This window comes from Miscanthus floridulus, chromosome 10 (assembly GCF_019320115.1).
Source record: "Miscanthus floridulus cultivar M001 chromosome 10, ASM1932011v1, whole genome shotgun sequence".
In the NCBI taxonomy this organism is placed as follows: domain Eukaryota; kingdom Viridiplantae; phylum Streptophyta; class Magnoliopsida; order Poales; family Poaceae; genus Miscanthus; species Miscanthus floridulus.
In genome coordinates this window covers 112,785,154-112,805,200 of record NC_089589.1, presented here as the reverse complement: position 1 = coordinate 112,805,200, position 20,047 = coordinate 112,785,154, and the positions used below count along the sequence as shown (strand labels likewise).

At 46.4% G+C, this 20,047-nt stretch overlaps 1 protein-coding gene and 1 pseudogene across 1 annotated transcript; both read left to right on the top strand.

Moving 5' to 3' along the window:
- The first annotated feature begins 5,664 nt into the window (after positions 1-5,664).
- LOC136489316 (vegetative cell wall protein gp1-like) lies at positions 5,665-6,306 on the top strand. The gene has a single exon (XM_066485998.1). It carries the CDS (start codon positions 5,665-5,667, stop codon positions 6,304-6,306), a length of 642 nt encoding a protein of 213 aa, XP_066342095.1.
- A 10,749-nt stretch (positions 6,307-17,055) lies between these two features.
- Positions 17,056-19,337, top strand: LOC136485361 (MEIOTIC F-BOX protein MOF-like; annotated as a pseudogene).
- The last annotated feature ends 710 nt before the right edge of the window (positions 19,338-20,047 follow it).

Sequence of the window (20,047 nt, the reverse complement as noted above, 5' to 3'; positions counted from 1 at the left end):
CTTCCAAGCTTCTGCCACTTGTCTCTTCACTGGTCCCTTTGATATGTTGGTTTGACCTTGTGGCAAGCACTGTTGAGAACTCCCATGTTGAGTCATTCCTTCTAGTACTTATTATTGCATAGCTACAAGCTTCTCCTTGTCGAATGCAGTCAAGGACAACGTAGCTTGATCCTCCTAATCTCTGATGCTAGTGGTTTCTTCATTACGACCCATCTATTTAGACGAAAAGAGAGGATTCAGAATAGAGACAAGGTTTTCATAACAGAACAGAGGCTGAAGTGAGCATAACTTTTAGTAAATAACAAGGTTAGAGGGAAAGCAAGAACTAAGCAAAGGTGAAAACATGCTAAGACATCCAGTTCTAACTAGGCTTGCGCCCTACAGTTAGCATTCCTCTGATACCACTTTGTAGCACCCGGTTTTAAAGACAAAACCAGATACACACTATATGTGAGCCCAGGAAGTCAAATCTCATATATAGCCACAAATAAGGGTAATATCAAAAGATAATACTTATTACATAACGTATTAGTATAGGGAATATAACCTCAGAGTATAGGCAGCGGAACGACAACTCCGATCTTCAGGTGAAGACTCCAAATCCACAGGGACGACTGACTGGTTGACCACAAGCCTAACTCCTCCAGACTAGTAATCTGGTACCCATCCAGGATTTTTATCCAAAGTATAGAAAAGTAAAGCAAGCATAAGTACATATCGTACTCAGCAAAATAACATGGGGTTCATGAGGCTCAAAAAGGTTGACACTGGTTTACTACGATTAGCTTTTATTAGGTCATCTTTTTAAGCAATTGAGTAGCAACGAATTTATCATAAGCCCATAAACACATGATCAGGTAAACATGAATAATGAATAGCATAAACAATTAACCATTAGTGATCATCTCTATTCCATAAGGGTTCCAAGGCCGCTCGTATCCGTGAGCATGACTGTTATAATAGTTTTACACTCTACAGAGGTTGTACACTTTCACTGTGAGTCATGATTTACCCTTTCGCCCGAGGTGATCAGCCTCTTGACCCACTACTAAGGAAGGTCGATAGGGTTCACTATGAAGCCTTTCAAAGGTTCATCTAACAAGTTAGGGCCGCTAAGGTTTTCCCATCAATAAGCATAAATCCCCCTCTAAGGAGTGACTAACAAAGTGCACCCTCTTGGCAGGCCAAGATCATACCTGTCGGAGCCCCTCTTGCGCTATAAAGGTAACCACTAACAAGCTAGAAAAGGTCCTCATACTAAGCTAAAGCCAGAGCCATATAGCTCTCACAGTTGTACTGTAAGTCCTAGATGATCATTTATAGATAAGTCCTTAGGGAGAGAAATCTAGAGCATTTAAAAAGTAGCTAAACACTCTAGCCCCCTTGTTTCCATGTTGCTAAAAACATCTTTTAGTGTTTATTGCATATTCTATTAGTCAAGTTATAAGATCATGGTTATTCATCTTGAACACTAGCATAATACTACCCAATGCATAATCACCCATGGTATCAAGGTACAAGATATCAAATATCTAGGATATCCTTATTGGCAACATGGTAGACACATGCAATATGAATTAAGTGATTAAAGGTGAATAGGTAGCAAGGATGGTCCCATGCTATTCTTGCCTTAAACTCAGATCAGATCTTCTTCTGGTCCAAATCTTCCAAGAACTGCTTCTAGACTCACCACGTATAGCTTACTGACTGGACTTGATCATAGAACACCATACAAGCATCCAAACAAACATGCATAACATACATACATAGCCATATTAGAACAATACACCAACTAGTGGAAAAAGGGTTTGAAACATATCTATGTATTGCTACGAACACACAGACGCGAGAAGCACGCTAATCGGAGCTACGGTTGAAAAGATACATCTACCGGAAGATTTTGTTTATAAAACGGAAAACCATAAGCTTTATTTATTTTATTATACAAAAGCATGTATATGAAATTTCAGAGAAAATACTTAAGTTGAATTAAGTCAATCTTATATTTGGTTTTAACAATCGAAGTGGAATTTATTACATTTTATTTATAAATCCAATGACATAATTATTATTCAAGTTGGGTTTTAACCCATAAATTCTAGAGATTTTGATATTGATACTAATGCGTAGGTCATGTCGTTATGAAACCAACGCAACTTGAACAGACTATTTCAGAGTTAAAATGAATAAGTTATGATTTAAATAAGTTTTCCTTTAGTTAAATAATAGATTAAACCTACCCATGAATTTGAAATATTTAAAACATGCCTAACAGTAGTATAAACACGTAGAAAACGTAAATACGGTCCTAACGCAATTCGAACGGGTCAAATCTGACTTAAAACGCAAAAGTTATGCATGAAATAAGGTTCAATGGCATTTCTGTAATTAATTGAACTCAAATTTGAATTTAAACTAATTAATTTTGAATTTTAAAAGCTACCTGGACTGCGGGCCTACAAGAAAATTATTTTGAACTTCGGTTGGACTGCAGGTTAATTACTTGAAAACCCGGCGGCTAAACTACGAAAATGGGCGCGGCTTACCAAGGGCTGACTGCGGCTGCTGACTAGGCGTCACATGGCAGCCACTGATTGGCGCGGTGCGCCACACTTGCGGTGGACTCGCAAACATCAGTGCGGTGCACCATGTCCACGGTCCATGGTGGACCGATTATTCCATGAACCGGTACGTTAAGATCTCGGCCGTCCAAACGAATCCAACGGCGCAGGATGCACTGCCGACCGCATAGTACCGCCGACGAGCCCGCAATGGCCGGCGGCGAGGCTACCACAGCGGTGAACACCGGTATGGCATTCTAGACCTCCCCGATCGAAGCCAAACCCACTGGGATGATCTACAAGCGCGCATGAACACGATGGACGCACAACCGAGGCGAGGAACGCGCTAGAGCGTTGGTTCCGTGGCGGCGCCATGGCCAGCGGTGCTTGGGGTTCGCCAGTACGGCGTTCCAGTGCACTATTTGACGAATGGAAAGCATAGGAAGATGGCGTAGCTCACCACGAGGTCAGCAGCGACGGTAGTGGCGTCCGGGAAGGCTCTGACGGCTTGGGTCGACGACGACGGCGGCTGGAAAGAGAAGTGGCGCACGGGTTAGGGGAAATCCAAGCAATTCATGACCAAAACCAAGAAATGTTGGTGCCTATGGCTGAGTCGGTTCACGGCGGAGCTCACGAGCACGTCGGCGTCGAGGTTAGGGCTCGGGAATGGTGGATTTGATGGCAGCGGTGGCGAGGGTGTGAGCATGGACGGGGAAAAGGAAGAGGGAGGCGCTCAGTTCGGATTTTGTAGGCGGCGGGCGCTGTGGTAGAAGGAAGGGGAGCGGGAGGCGGGCAGATTTTAACCGCTTGCCAAGTGGGCGCGGTGGCCCGACGGCTTGCACGGCGCCATCGTCGGCGGTGAAGAAAGGAAGGGAGCGGGGAAGAAAGGAAAGGGAGAGGACGGCGACTGACGGATGGGGCCAGCAGCGCAGTGAGAGGGAGAAGGGAGAGAGCAGGCACGCGTGGTGCGGAGGAAGGGCACGGAGCAGCGGGCCAGTTGCAGAGCAGGCCGTGCGGGAGGAAAGGAAGGAAGGGAAGGCAGGGGTGGTTGGGCCGCCAGCAGGCCAGGCCGGGAAAGGGAAGGGGAGAAAGAAAAAGGTCGGGCCGAAAAGGAGGAAAGGAGCAGACTGGGCCAGAGGAAACGTGGGCCTTCGGGCCAAAATGAGAGAGAGGAGGTTTTTCTTCTTTTTATTTTTCCAAATCCTTTTTCTTTTCTTAATTCAAAACAAATTCAAATATGAACCGAATCGAGTATAAATATGATTTAAAATACACTTTTTAATTCAACATAAATGAACAAATTTTGGGTAAGTTTTTCGAGAATAACTTTTTTAAATTCTTTCATTTTCTAATTTTCTTTTCTTTGATTTCAAAGCCATGTTTAATTTCATTTGCAAAAGCAATTTTAACCATTTTGAATTTTCACTCAAAACCACTCAACCAAATAAATCAAATGCAATAGCATGTATGCTCAAACATGTTGCTACCTTATGATGACTTTTAATCTAATGATTTTTTTTATTTTCCTGTATTTCATGTGCACAAAAATTTCAAATTAAATCTTTTTAGGTCCATTTCCATATATTCAAATTTTAGGGTGTTACAATTCTCTTAGAGAATCTACTTCTAGGGCCAGTTAGTTTGAGCATCGTATGAAAATGAATTGAGCAACTTAATATTATACAATTTGGTAAAATTTCGTACCTCCTTTGATAAAAATATAACTTGATCCATAGTTAATGTTTGAGACCTCGCATACAAAGAAAACACTAGCTTTTATTAGCAGAAGCAAAACCTTTATTTAGCTTCATAAAAAGTACAAACGCCATTCGGTGGAGATACAAATCAAACATGTCTACCAAGTTCATCATAGACACTACTTCTAGCTAAAGTATGGACATCAACATTTGATTGCCTCCCTTAAAGAACAAAATCAACGAAATTGAACTCGCGTGATCTAGCCCCTGACCTGGCACACGGTCCAGGCCCACTCTACTGAGGGGCGGGCCCCACCAACGTAGCAACCTACTTGTGCTTTCGTCCTCGTTTCGCGCAAAATGATTAACCGAAGATTACTACGCATCATTGGCCTGGCTATTTAAGCTGGTCTGATGAACTTAGAATTCATGTTACGGTACAAAACTTCTGGTTGCTGCACAGTGTTTGTCGCAGCTACAGTACTCGCTGTTACAGTAGCCCAAATTTAGTCCAGCCTAGTTCAGCGCTATAGCTACAGTATCCCGGCCCAACCACGGTACATGGAATAATAGACTTTGGTCATCCAAAAATTGTACTCGCTGTTACAGTAGCCACATGCTACAGCAATTTTGACTTTGTTATCGCATGTGGAGGCTGTGATAAAAAATTGTGAAGGTTTCGACCAAGTTGTGACGTCGGATGCCAAAAACCCATCCGACGTCACAACTTGCTCGAAACCTTCATAATTTTTTACCACAGCCTCCACATGCGATAACACGACGCCTCGATAAGTTTCATGATTTTCGGACTTCATTTGCATTTTATATAATTTAAAATCACATTTCCGGCAAGTACCTCGGCATGTTACGTCAACGAGATGCTCGAGATTTCATGTGAGTTCCTGGATTCGACCTAAACATACCCTAAATATCATGAGTATCAATTTTTGGATGATCAAAGTCCATTATTCCATGTACCTGGAGTTCAAATTTGAAATATCCCAAAAAATTCGACGAAACGAAATAAACTAATGAAATATATCAAAAAAGTCAAAATTACCCCAAATTTTAAAATAGAGTTTGAAATACTATCGCAAGGCCACAGAAAAAAATTTGGGCCCAAAATCAAAAAATCAAAAAAAAATTTTGCCGAGTGCCATGGGGGGCACTCAGCAAAGTGGGCTTGCCGAGTGCCGGCCCAGGGGGCACTCGGCAAAGTTGATTTTCAAAAATAAAAAAAAATTGCCGAGTGCCTAGCACTGGCACTTGGCAAAAAAAGTTTTAAAAAATTAAAAAAAAAATTTACCGAGTGCCCAAGGCTTACACTTGGCAAAATATGTTTTTAAAAAATAAAAAAAATTGCCGAGTGCCCCTTTCTGGACCACTCGGCAAAGGCCCAATAGAAGATGGGCCGCCAGCCCAAAATCCCCCCCCACCCCAGAACTCTATCCGCCCGCCCGCTCTGCTCGGTCCCGACGCCCGCCGTGCATCCCCGGCCAGCCAGCGCCGCCACCCCCGCTCCACCGCGCCGGCGCGCCCACGCCGATGAGCCCCCGACACCGCGCGCCCCCGCCCCTGCATCGCCCGCCCCCGAGCACCCCCAAGCCCGGTCGCGCCGCCCGGCCGCGTGGCTCCCCGGTGCGCCCATGCCGGCAAGCCCCCGCCACCACGCGCCCCCGCCCCTGCATCGCCTGCCCCCGAGCACCCCCCCAACCCGGTCGCGCGGCTCCCCGGTGCGCCCACACCGGCGAGCCCCCGCCACCGCGCGCCCCTGCCCCTACATCGCTCGCCCCCCAGCACCCCTCAGCCCGGGCACGCCGCCCGGACGCGTGGCTCCCCGGCGCACCACGCCGGCAAGCCTCCGCCACCGCGCGCCCCCGCCCCTGCACCACCCGCCCCCGAGCACCCCCCAGCCCAGCCACGTGGCTCCTCCACGCGCCCACGCTGGTGAGCCCACGCCACCGCGCGCCCCCGCCCCTGCATTGCCCACCCCCGAGCACCCCCACGCCGCGCGGCCGCGCGGCTCCCCGGCGCGCCCATGCCGGTGAGCCCCCACCACCGCGTGCCCCCGCCCCTACATCGCCCGCCCCCCGAGCACCCCCAGCCCTGCCACGCCGCCCAGCCGCACACGCGCCACCGCCGTCAGCGCGGCCCGACGCCGTCGTCCGCGCATGCTGCCACCGCCAGCGCGCGCGGCTGTCCTCCCCTGCACGCGCCCACCCCGTGCGCCCCCGTGCTCCCCTGCTCTTGACGCTGGCTTGGAAGAAGGAGGAGGAAGCAGCAGTAAGAAGAAGAAGGGAGGAGAAGAAGGAAGAAAAAAGAGGAGAAAGAAAGAGAAGGAAAAGGAAGAAGGAGAAGGAAAAAAGAGAAGAAAAAGGAAGAAGGAGGAGGAGGAGAGGAAGGAGGAGGAGAAGGGGAGAGGGGGAGAGGGGGAGGAAGCCGAGGTGGAGGGGAGGAGGAGGTGCCTTGGCCATCTTCTCTGCGTGCCTGTCCCGCCGACGCCCCTACCGTCATCGAACCGCCTACGAGCGTGGGCAAGGTATATCCACCCTTTCTCCGCTTGTCGGCCTTCGTGCCATTGTGATGTCGGCCTTCATGCCGCTGTGCTTATCGGCCTTCGTGCCATTTGTGATTGTCGGCCTTAGTGCCATTGTTTTTTGCAGGTTTTGGAAACCTCCCCGTGCAGGGGAGGTGCTACCGAAATTTTGAACTTATAGTGTCATGTTTCTTCTTTTGCAGAGCAGGACCTATCGGAGGTGACCCGGAGGTCCCCGATCGTCTTTGTCGGCATCGTGGGTCTGCCTGCACTGTGTCGCCTCGCCACTGTGTCGACTCGCCACTGCCTCGCTAGCCTGACTTCATCGACACCCTAGGTATAAATCATCTCTTTTTCTGCTTGTCTGTCATCGTAGATCGGTGTAGCCTAGTTAGGTGTCTCCTGTCCAAAAGAGATATCTTTGGAGGTATGTAGATCTTTGCATATCTGCGAGCATTTCTGTTTCGGATTGTCCACGTTTTTTGGACAGCCCGTGGATGCGTAGATGGATTAGTTTCCATGGTCCGCTCTAGTCCGAGATGGTGTTTTGGCATCACCCCCTGTTGTTCTCTAGATACACACTCTCCCTTGCAGGATGTGTATCAGGAGAACAGCAGGGAGGTGCTGCCGAAATTCCATCTCGGATAGGAGCGGAGCATGGAAACTAACCTCATCTACGGATCCACGGGTGGGATTAGGACCTATCCTCACCTATTAGAGAGTAGGGACACCGCGTAGATGCAATTGATGGTGACTCATATGTGCTGATACGTCTGTTAAAGGATGGAGGACCGTGAGTAGATGTACACGCTTTGGAGAGACGAGCACGATTATGACTTGCTGTTTATAGTCAAGGTCGAAGAATTCTTACAGCATGCATTTGGTGAGAGTGTTGGAGGCCATTCTCTAGTGGTTTGTCTATGCAGCGGTTGTGACAATAGAAGAAGGAAAGATAGGTTAACCATGGGTAAACATATTGTGAAGTTTGGATTTACTCTGGGCTACCACCGATGGATCCACCATGGTGAAGCCGATCGTATCAGGGAGGAGGTGGTGAGACCACGGCTCGAGGCTTTCGATGATGATGCCAGGGTAGCAGACATGCTAGATGACATGCACCAAGCTCAGTTCGCTGAAGGACATGCCAAGGAGGAGATGGAGGCTGTCGCAGATGCCTTCTGCCTGATGTTGGACTCGGCACAGAGACCCCTTCACGATCATACTAATGTTTCTCAGCTAGATGCCATTGGTCATGTAATGGGGTTGAAGGCTGAGTTAAACCTAAGTCGAGAAGGCTTCGACAAGATGGTGGCCATGTGGAGCGATATGCTACTGAAGACACATTATGCCGAAGAACTTGTACGAGTCAGAGAAGCTCCTTCTTGCACTTAAGATGCCGTATGACAAGATACATGTGTGTCTGAAGGGGTGTGTCCTATTTAGGAAAGAACACGCGGATGCAAAGTACTGCCTGAAGTGTAAATCCTCTAGGTATGTGGAGGTAGACTCAGGCGATGGCCAGAAGAGGCAGCTTAAGATCCCCATGAGAGTCCTATGACACCTTCTATTCCTACCGAGGGTCTAATGGCTATTCATGACCGAGGAATCCGCAAAACAGATGACATGGCACAAAAATGGCACACGATACAATCCTGAGAAGATGGTACATCCATCTAATGCTGATGCATGGAAGTACCTTCAATTCGCGGCATCCTCTCAAAGCAGAGGAGGCTCGTAATGTATGTGTCGTGCTGGCAACAGATGGGTTCAATCCATATGGCATGATGGCTGCACCATACACATGTTGGCTCATGTTCGTCATCCCCCTGAATCTCCCCCCGGCTTCTCCTTTCAATGGCATACCGTGTTCCTATCATTGATAATCCCTAGACACCTGGGGAGTAATATGGGTGTCTTCATGGAGCCTGTGATAGATGAGTTGATCGATGCTTGGGTCAAAGGGGTGTGGACATATGACCGAGCTACGAAGACTAGCTTCAAAATGCACGTCTGGTACCACTACTCCCTGCACAACTTCCTGGCATATAGGTTAATGTGCACCTGGTGTGTTCAGGGAAAGTTCCCATGCCCAATATGCAAGGAAGCTATGAGGTTCATATGGTTGAAGAAGGGTGGCAAGTATTCGTCGTTCGACAAACATCGTCAATTCCTCCCTCTTGACCATCCATTTAGAGAAGACGTCAAGAGCTTTACGAAAGGTGTCAAAGTGACGGACCCTAGACCGCACTTGAGGACTGGGGCGGAGGTTCATGCTCAGATATATGCTCTCGTGCCCAACGAAGATGGTGGTTTCATGGGATATGGTGAGCAACATATGTGGACTCATAAGTCTAGCTTGATGAGGCTCCCCTATTTTGATGACCTCCTACTACCCCATAACATTGATGTCATGCACACTGAAAAGAATATCACCGAGGCACTTTGGGCAACGCTCGTGGACACTGACAAGTCTAAGGACAACCCTAAGGCTAGAGTGGACCCGACGACGTTGTGCAACAGGCCAAACCTAGAGATGCGGCCTCCTGCAATAGGAAAGCAGTGGAGAAGGCCTAGGGCCCCCTATGTCTTGAAAATCGATCAAAGGAGGGAAGTACTTCGATGGATCAAGAATTTAATGTACCCTGATGGGTATGCAGCGAATCTGAGCAGGGGAGTGAACTTAGAGACTCTGTGAGTCAACGGGATGAAGAGTCATGACTACCACATATGGATTGAGCGCATACTTCCGTCAATGGTTCGAGGCTATGTCCCTAAGCATGTCTGGCTAGTGCTAGCAAAGTTGAGCTACTTCTTTCGTCAGCTTTGTGCCAAGGAGCTATCTTCGACCGTCATTACAGAATTGGAAACTATGGCACCTGAGTTGGTCTGTGAGCTTGAGAAGATCTTTCCACCCGGCTTCTTCTTGTTGATGCAGCATCTGATTGTGCACCTCCCGACCAAGGCACGGTTGGGGGGGCCCGTGCAGGCCCGTTGGTGCTATCCAATCGAGCGATGTCTAAAGACTCTTCGCAAGAAATGTACAAATAAAGCCAGAATTGAGGCTTCCATTGTAGAGGCAAGCATTCAGGAGGAGGTTGCAAACTTCATGACATCCTACTACAAGCCGAACCTTCCTAGCAAGCATAATCCACCCCCTTATTACAATGCTGGCGAAGTTGAATTGACCCTCAGCCTTTTCAAATGCCAACTAGGCAGCGCAAGTGGATCGACCCCCAAGAGATTGGATCTAGAAGAGTGGCGCAGAATCACGCTATATGTGTTCACCAACCTTGTCGAGGTTGCGCCATTCATTAAGTAAGTTCTCAATGAACTTGTTTCAATATGACGTCACTATTCTGTATCGAACCCCATTGATTCTCTTTGGTATAGGGAATTTGTTTGTCAAGGGTGGCATCAATCAAGGGATCCTACCCCGCATGAACATGATACCCTTCTTTCCGAGGGTGTGAGAGCTGGGAGGCCTGATTTCATTTCTTGGTTCAAACAAAAGGTCATACGTTCATCGATATTCCTTAGTAGCTCGTACGTTCCAATAGTATAACGATGTATCATGCTTGAGCTTGCAGGCGCAAACCAATGCGTCCATGAGTGACGAGTTAAGACAGGTTGCAAATGGCTTCAAGTTAAGGGTGAAGTCATATACCGGTTATGACATGAACGGATATTGCTTCCACACGTCAAGACATGAGCAGACTCGGCCTAGTCGAAAAACCACCAACAGCCAAGTTTTTACGTCGGACACTAATGGCGTCGAATACTACAGAATAATTAAGGAGATCTATGAACTTGAATATGAGGGCCGGGTACCTCTTACTCCTGTCATATTCAAGTGCCACTGGTTTGATCCTACACGAATGAGACAGACCCCTCATCTTGGGCTAGTCGAGATTAGGCATGATTCCATCTATAAAGGAAAAGATGTCTATATTATGGCTCAACAGGCCGTGCAGGTGTATCATACGCCATACGCGTGCCAAGACAAAGACCATCTTAAGGGTTGGCCTATTGTGCACCAGGTATCTTCACACGGTAAACTACCTATTCCAAACGATGAAGATTACACCTTCGACACAAACACATATGATGGAGAGTTGTATCAAGCAGATGGGCTACAAGGGAGCTTTGAGATAGTCTTACCCGGTGTGATGACCACCATGGAAGTAGACAATGAAACGGTTGATGACGAGGACCCTAGAGATGTAGTGCTAAATTCGAAGGACATTCAAATGCTTGAGCGATTCCATTTAGGCAAAGACAATGAAGAAGACATAGAACCTTCGAATAGTGTTGCCCATTTGGACAATTTTGACAGTGATGATGAGACCTATGACCCCAATCATGAAGATTATTCCTAAACCATGTAATACTATGTTTTTATTAAATTTTGTTATGTTTATTCATTTTGAACTATTTGACATGTATGTACTAACGCTTGTTGTTCATTCTTTATACATTGCAGGTGATAGAACAAAGATGGTGGACAACCATTCACTGAGGCAGGTGCTCTCGGTGTACCAGAGGCTACGCCCTCCTAATGGAGGTGAGGGGACGTCTTTGCCCCAATGGCGAGAGCAGGCCCGGGTCGCCCCAACACAGGGAGGGGGAGGGGCTAGGGTCGCCCCAAGAGGAACCCGCCTCCTCCCCCAGCTCTCGACCAGCCAGAGGACCTGTCTCCTACCCTAGAGGACCACATGGCGGCCATGGGCATGACCACAGACACTCCATCGGGGGACAAGGGGACTCAGCAGACGGAGGATAGTTCTGCTTAGTCGGCTCCCTACCTGCGAGGTCCCACAAGCCTTCCTCTAGTTCCGCTTCCTGACCGACGCCCACTGGTTCATCCTGTGGGAAGAAGGTAGTAACTATAGATGTTATCACTAGTACTTCATATGATACATTGAAAATCAAAAGAGAAACTGATAATTTTTTGTAATCACTTATGTAGGGGCTGGCTAGTTCTATCGGGTGCTCTTGACCCCCCCACGCACCCCAGCTACCATCCTGGGATATCTGTGCAGGAAACACTTCCCCAGCCTTGTGGACTTGAAAGAGGGGAGGTGGGAGCCGGCCTGGTCATGGAATAGGTATAAGCTCAGCTCGGATGACGAGCAGGACAACAAGTAGGAGTAGGTTTTGGCAGACTTTTGGGTAAGTGTCTCACAACATAGCTCAATACATCTCCTCCATTGCTTAAGTCTTTTATTGAAATAATGAATGGATACATCGTGTTTGTATGCAGAGGTACTTCAAGGCCAAAGAAGGTAGAGAGACCCTGGTGGATCAGACGGCACACAGAGCCTATAAGAAGTACGTCGGCGACATGATTCATGAGGCACGACTCCAGGCCCACGTCGACTACTACAGGTCCATCAAGAAAGAGCCCCTCAACAAAACCGGCGCAAGAAATGTGGCGCTGACCAAGGAGCAGTACCTTCAGGTAGGTGAATAATATTGATTCGTTTTGAGATTTAGTAGGTCCAGAATTGATCTTCTTATATGTCAAACACTTAATGATGTGTAGGTGCCGGCCTTGTGGTGCATGTCGCATAGATCGGCATGGTCGAGGATCATGGACAAGTACCTTGACCCGGTGTACATCGCAAAGCACAAGCAAGGCAAGCGGAAGCGGGCACTAAGGATCGCTCCAACTCACCACCAAGGCAGCCGCAACCTCCCCGCATTCAAGCGGGCACTTGTACGAGATGTCATTTATCTATTCTAACGTTCAATTTTGCCTGATTTCTAATCATCTTGCCGTCTTTCTCGCAGGAGGTGGCACACCCGGACGTGCCGGTGTCGGAGTTTGGGGCATGGGCTGTGTCCCACATGGGCCTGGTGAAATCCGGTGTCGTCTTCAACCCGGATGCCCCTGCCCAGGCTTACTCTGACCCGAGCGTCCACGCTAAGGTCAGAGACTACATGGAGGCGGTTAGGGCGCTCCGTGGCTCAGATCACAATCTGAGCACTGAGCCCCTTGAGACAGAGGTGATCGTGAGGCTGGGGCAAGGCAGGAAACATGGGCGGTTGTGGATTGCAGACGGCGCCGACTCCTCGAGCTCTGCACCCTCTCTCTCCGACGTGAGGGCATGGAGCACGGCCAGAAGCCTTCCCATACGTGCACGGCCTACTCCAACACTGTCGTGGGTCGACGAACTTCAGGTAATTCTGGTTTCACTCATCGTACATTGAACGTTACACACATTGATCAGATTTGCAATACTGAAACATGTGATTGAAACACTGCAGCCCAAGCTAGCAGAGACAAGGGAGACGCAAGCGCACCTGACCACAGAGCTGGAGGCCACGAAGAAGCAGATGGCGGACATGTATCAAGATCATGCAAACCATCGGGCAAGCATTGGGTGTCCAAGTGCAGTTGCCAGCTCCAGCTCCGGTTCGACACTTCACTCCTGTGAGTATGAAAGTTTAATGTGTTCGTGCCATTGGGATTGTTGGCCTTCGTGCCGTTGTGATTTTCAGCCTTCGTGCCGTTGGGATTGTCGGCCTTCGTGCCGTTGTGATTGTCGGCCTTCATGCCGTTGTTTCTTGCAGGTTGGAAACCTCCCCGTGCAGGGGAGGTGCTGTCGAAATTTTCAATTTTGAGTCTAACACATGCAATCTCTTCTCTTTTGTGCAGCCTCCATCGGCGGGTTCAAACAATCCCGCTAGCGTGTCACTGACGGCTGATCACGTCAACCCTTCGCCACAGTCCGGTCCTTCACCGCAGTCTAGGGGGGCCACACCTGCAGTCTTCGTCGCCGCAGTAGGGATGTTGAACTTTGTGATGTTGAACTGTAATAATAAACTTGTGATGTTGAACTTTGGTGCATTTGTGATGGATTTTCGATGGATTTATTAAATATGCGTGTGCTTGTGATATATAATGCATGTTGGTGATATAGATGTGATGATTGATGTGTGTGTGTGTATATATATATATATATTGTCTGTTATAATGGAATGTAAAAAAAATTGCAATTCTCGGGGTCTTTGCCGAGTGCCATGGGCAAGGCACTCGGCAAAGATTTTTTTTAAAAAAAATCCATAAATTCTTTGCCGAGTGCCTAAACAGGAACACTCGGCAAAGAAATTATTTAAAAAAAAACTTTGTCGAGTGCCTTGGCAGGGGCACTCAACAAAGTAATTTTAAAAAAAAAATAAAAAAACTTTGCCGAGTGCCTGGGCAGGGGCACTCGGCAAAGTACTTTTTAAAAAAAATAAAAAAAACTTTGCCGAGTGCCTGGGCTGGGGCACTCGGCAAAGTAATTCTTTTTAAAAAAAATTGCCGAGTGCTGGTTCGGGCACTCGGCAAAATAACCGTTAACGGCCGGCGCGTAACGGCCGAAAATATTTTGCCGAGTGCCGCCCCAAGCACTCGGTAAAATTGTTTTTTTTTATTTTGCCGAGTGCCCCGATAAAAAGCACTCGGCAAAGACCCTTTGCCGAGAGAAATTTTGCCGAGCGAACTTTGCCGAGTGCTACACTCGGCAAAGCCTTTGCCGAGTGCAAAGGGCTCTTTGCCGAGTGTAAAAACACTCAGCAAAGCCATGGCCTCCAGTAGTGCACGTAGCTCCATTTGACAAACTAATGCCTTCTTAATGAAAAATAGGCTGTCAAGTCTGCTCGAGAAAAAAAAACAACAACAACAACGACAAAGCCTTTAAGTCTCAAATAAGTTGGGGTAGGCTAGAGTTAAAACCTAGCAGAAGCAATCAAGATTCAGGTACGTGAATAGCTATTTTTCAAGCACTCCTATCTAAGGCTAAGTCTTTGAGTATATTCCATCCTTTCAAGTCTCCTTTTATTGCCTCTACCCAAGTCAACTTCGGCCTTTCTGTGTCTCTCTTCACGTTACTATCCTGGCTTAGGATTCCACTACTCACCGGTGCCTTTGGAGGTCTCCGTTGGATATGTCCAAACCATCTCAACCGGTGTTGGACAAGTTTTTCTTCAATTGGTGCTACCTCTAATATATCACGTATATCATCGTTCCGAACTCGATCCATTCTTGTATGACCGCAAATCCAACGCAACATACGTATTTCCGTGACACTTATCTGTCGAACATGTCGTCTTTTCGTAGGCTAACATTCTACACCATACAACATTGCAGGTCTAATCGTCGTCCTATAAAACTTACTGTTTAGCTTCTGTGGTACCCTTTTGTCACATAGGACACCAGATGCTTGGCGCCACTTCATCCACCCTCCTTTGATTCTATGGCTAACATCTTCATCAATATCTCCGTCTCTCTGTATCATTGATCCTAAATATCGAAAGGTATCCTTCCTAGGCACTACTTGACCTTTCAAACTAATATCTTTCTCCTCTCGAGTAGTAGTGCCGAAGTCACATCTCATATACTCAGTTTTAGTTCTACTGAGTCTAAAACCTTTGGACTCCAAAGTCTTCCGCCATAACTCCAGTTTCTGATTCACTCATGTCTGGCTTTCATCAACTAGCACTACATCGTCCGCGAAAAGTATACACCAAGGGATGTCCCCTTGAATGTCCCTTGTGACCTCATCCATCACTAAGGCAAACAGATAAGGACTCAAAGCTAACCCTTAATGTAGTCCTATCCTAATCGGGAAGTCATCCGTGTCCCCATCACTTATTCGAACACTAGTCTCTTTGTTGTACATGTTCTTAATGAGCCCGACCTACTGAAAATTGAAAAGGCAACCTTGTGTTGACTGCTGACTGATGCTGGTGGCTTGCTCACCCTCTTTTGCTTCAGTTGGTTTTTCCGTGCAATCAAACTTTGACATGTGTTCAAGTCCCCTAGAACGCAAATGTGGGTGATGTAAGGATTTCAGTCGGTGAAACAAAATTTGACTAGAAATTTGAAAAGGCAACCAAAGAAACGGAGAGAGTTTCAGGCGAATTAGATCTTTCTTTTACAACATTTTATCTTTCACTCGTGTGATGGCACCTGGCAAATCAAACAGATCAATCACTGGGCCAAAGTGCAGCATTGTTAAGTGCGCTATAAAAAATAATTTACCCACATATAAAAGCACGCACACAGTCATATGCAGCATCACAGCCAACAAGGCCACCCCAAAACAGAGAATAAATCTGAACTCCATGGTTGCAAGTACACAACAATAGTCTAAAGATTGTTTTGCAGACATAACAATTTTGTTCTCCATGTTCTACCATACTGACTTGTTTATTCCAAAAAAAAAGAATTTTGCAAATATAAAAGATGAAGTTAGTTCATTGGCACATAAGGATTTGTAAAACTGAAAAAAGATCTAAAAACATGTCGTTGTAAAATCCATTGAATCAGGATTATTGTGACAACTTCTTCATATTGATATAGCATTTGAACAGGTGTGATGCCCATTTTTTTAAAAAAAAACTATGCAATTGAAAACTTATATTTTTTTTCAGGAATTCAGGAGACCTGCACATCTTTTCTATCAAGAGAGAAAATGTTGCGGAAACCTTCATCTAGGATTGAATAACTAAAGTTTCTTTAAATGTGTAGTTGACTCTAAATTTCTCTTACAGTAGTGAAAAATTGCTAACAAATCAATGTCATATCGAAAGATCTTTAAGACTGAGTTCACTCGTATAATTATTATTATTCTCTCCGTTCTAAAATATAAGGCATTTTGTTTGTCCTAATCAGAATTTTTTTCTTCTAAATTTAACCAAGTTCATAAAAAACATATCAACATCTTACAACACTAAATTAGTTGCACTAAATACACCAAATTTAATCAAACTTAAATAAAGGCATGTTTAGATACCATGAGCAAATTTTAGCTTAAATTAGCTCTATTGCATCCCAACAAAGAGGCTAATAGGTGGGTTAATTTTTTAGCCAAGTCTTCAACTACTAGCCAACCATATATAATTTAGACAAATTTATAGCCCAACTAGTAACTAGACATGCCCTAAATCTAACTTAGGACAAACTTAAAACATCCTGTAATTTTTAACTAATTATTAGCCAAAATTTTATGAAGTTTGATTTTAATCACAATACGTCTACTAATTTCGAGCGGAGGGATTACTTTACAGACCTTGCAAAAAATTAAAATACGTTTCTTTAGGAGAATTACAGACTAATCCTCCGTAGCCAAAAATCATGGATTAAAAACTCCTCAGCTATTGGGCCGGCCCAGAACTGCTCGGCGTTGTGTGCTCGTCTGAAAAAAATGACACTCGAAAGATTCACTCTGGATTACGACGACACTCTATATCTATGAATGAGTCCAGTGTCCAATCTGCCACGAGTTTCGAGTCCCATTTAAATCGCCCCTCGCCGTCGAGGGTTCAAGCCAACTCCCCATCCCCGCTCGCGCCGCCGGCGCCGCCCTTCTGACGTCGGCGTCTCCCCCCACGGCAGGCTCAGGGCGCGCTCGGTAAGCCTCATTCCCCTACCGCCAATGTTTCGCCCCGTTCCCGTACCCCTGAGGCCCTGATTTGTTTGATTTCGGCCCTCGTGAATCCTTCTTCATTTCAATCTTGCGATGAGAACATGCTTCTAACTCAGCAAATGCTTCGCCAATCTTGCGCCGTCTCCGATCTAGGAGAGCGAGCGACTCATCTAGTAATCGAACAGGATTTTGTGGCGTTTTGTGTAGATGGATTTATTTTTAATCTTTTTATTTGTTTGTTCTGCGGGTTCTTTGGTCCTCTAACGTGGGGAACTGCTCCGAGCAGGGCACGCCATGGAGCTTGAGGATGCCTTCAGGAAGCGCGCCCGCGCAAGTGGTGTCGTCGACGGAACCTCGGCCGGCGGCCCGGACCGGCTGAGCTCTTTGCCGGACTGCCTCCTCCATACCATCATGTCCTCATTGAAAGCCCGGCAGGTGGTCCAGACAAGCGTTCTGTCCACACGGTGGAGGCACCTCTGGCGCTCGGTGCCGTGCCTCGACATCGACTTTGATGAGTTCAGCAACACGGCGCCCGCTTCTGATGTCTTCGATAGCAACGAGAGCGACGATGATACCTCTGATTCCGACAGTGATAACTGGCACAACCACAAGGACTGGGAGCACTTCGCCAAGTACAAGGACGGGGAGGATTTTGCCGTGACCCTGATGCGCAGCTGTAACATTGCACAGTTGGATTCATTCCGGCTGCATGTTGTCCAAAGCCGAGCACCGGAGTTTGGCAATAGAGTGGCCGCAGGATGGCTCCGTCGCGCCATGAAATACTGCACCCCGGATCGTGCCAGTTATCAGGGATTGAGCTCCGGTTCCTGGCGACTCAAAAGGCTGCATCTCTGCCATGTACTTCTTGATAATAATTTTCTGAAGCGTGTTAGTTCAGTGTGCTGCTGGAGGATTTGGAGCTGGACGATTGCAGTTGTCAAATTCAGTCAATCACCTCCCACTCGCTGAAGACCCTGGTTCTGAAAAAATGTCGTTGGCGCAATCGTTCTGAGATTATATCGCCCACACTGAAGACTTTGGTTATTGATGGCGGCTCAAATGCTGATGCCTGTGTGCTTGTTATCTTGGCCCCTGCTCTTGCATATCTGCATCTGGCTATGCATATTGCCTTCTTTCGTGGTGGTGTTTCATTAAACGAGGTGCCATCTGTTGCCAGGGCATTGATTCATCTATGGGGTCACAGACATCGTTCTGTCAGAAGTAAAATTGGTGGCGATCAATTCAAGCTTCTCTGTTGCATATCTAATTCGACAAATTTAGAATTGTCGGGTGTTGGGACAACAGTATGCCTTCACTGTCTCTTGCAATGTTCCATTTTATTCACTCCAATAATGTTACTGTGCTATCTAATCTGATGCACTACAGGTGCTCGGTAAGGAACCCAGATTCCAAGAATTCAAGAACCTGAGGAACTTATTGCTGGACAAAACTGATCTTAGTGATGACTTCAAGACATTGGTGTTCTTTCTTCAGAGTTCTCCTATTCTTGAGAAACTCACTTTGCGTCACTGCGTGGTATACTGTTGTTTGATTTTTAACTTACTTAATGAACATAGTTCATTGTCTTACATCTTTTATGCTGGCCACAGTTCCCAGAATATTCTAACAAAAAGAAGGGAACGCCCATACTCAACAAGACCTCATCTTCTGAGCTCCGTGGGCTGGATTTGCTGTGCGAGAACCTCAAGGTTGAAAACTTGAAATCATATATGGCTATGGCTATGGACCCCACCTTATCAGGCTTCTGCGGCGTGTTTCAGTGAATCTGTCGAAGAACAACACTAAACTCACAAAAGTTAATTAGTGTTTTTTTTTATCCCAGGCCTTCTATGTGGCTTCTCACCTAATGGTTCATGTGGAATTTATGTGCACATTATAGGCTCCCTTCAGAGGCACTACATCAAAGCCTATACTTTTGACTACTTTCTAAGTGAAGCAGGCCTTTGCTCTATTGACTATATATGCTATTGCCTTTTACTCTTTTTCCTTGCTTAATGATGTGATGGCCTCTGTAAAATATCTGGTGTAAGCCCTATGTACTGTCAGTGTCTGCTGTCCACTTACATGGACAAAGCTAGCTTAAGTTGTTACGTATTGGGAAACTGTTTCCTATTATAAAATATCACAATCTTGAAATATGGGTACACAAATTGCATGTTTTCTTCTGTTTGTTTTTCGTCCTGGGCCTTTGGGGACTTGGCAGAGGTACATACATATGAAAACTATACACCATCTTGAATTCATCATTGTTTTTGCAATCACTTTGCAGTTATCTTGTGTATGGGTCCCCTACATATATGTGCAAAATATCGAGCCCCTTTGCTTTGACATACATGTTCTTCTATGTGTCTTCTCACCTTATGTTTCACATGTGGAATTTCTTGCATATTATGGGTTCTCTTCAGATGCACTAGATCACAAGCCTATACTTTTGACCAATTTCTAAGTGATGCAGGTCTTTGCTGTATTGACTATATATGCTATTGATTTTTACTCTTTTTTTCCTTGCTTCTGGTGCTTTTAACACTGTGTATCTCTGTCTCTTGTCTACTTACAAGTTTGTGTCTGTTTTTTTCCTACTAAAACTGTTTCCAGTTATAAAGCATCGCAATCTTTAAAAAATGGTACTGGAAACTGCTTGTTTTCTCTTGTTCTTTTCTCCCCGGGGCTCTTTGGGATTGGGCAGCGAGTGCGAGGTAGTACATTCCAAACAAAAATTCCTGTGCAGATATCTACTGTATGCACCCCCCCCCCCCCCCCCCCAGCCCCCACCCCCCACCTACAAATGTAAGGATACTGAAACAAAAGTCCCAGTAA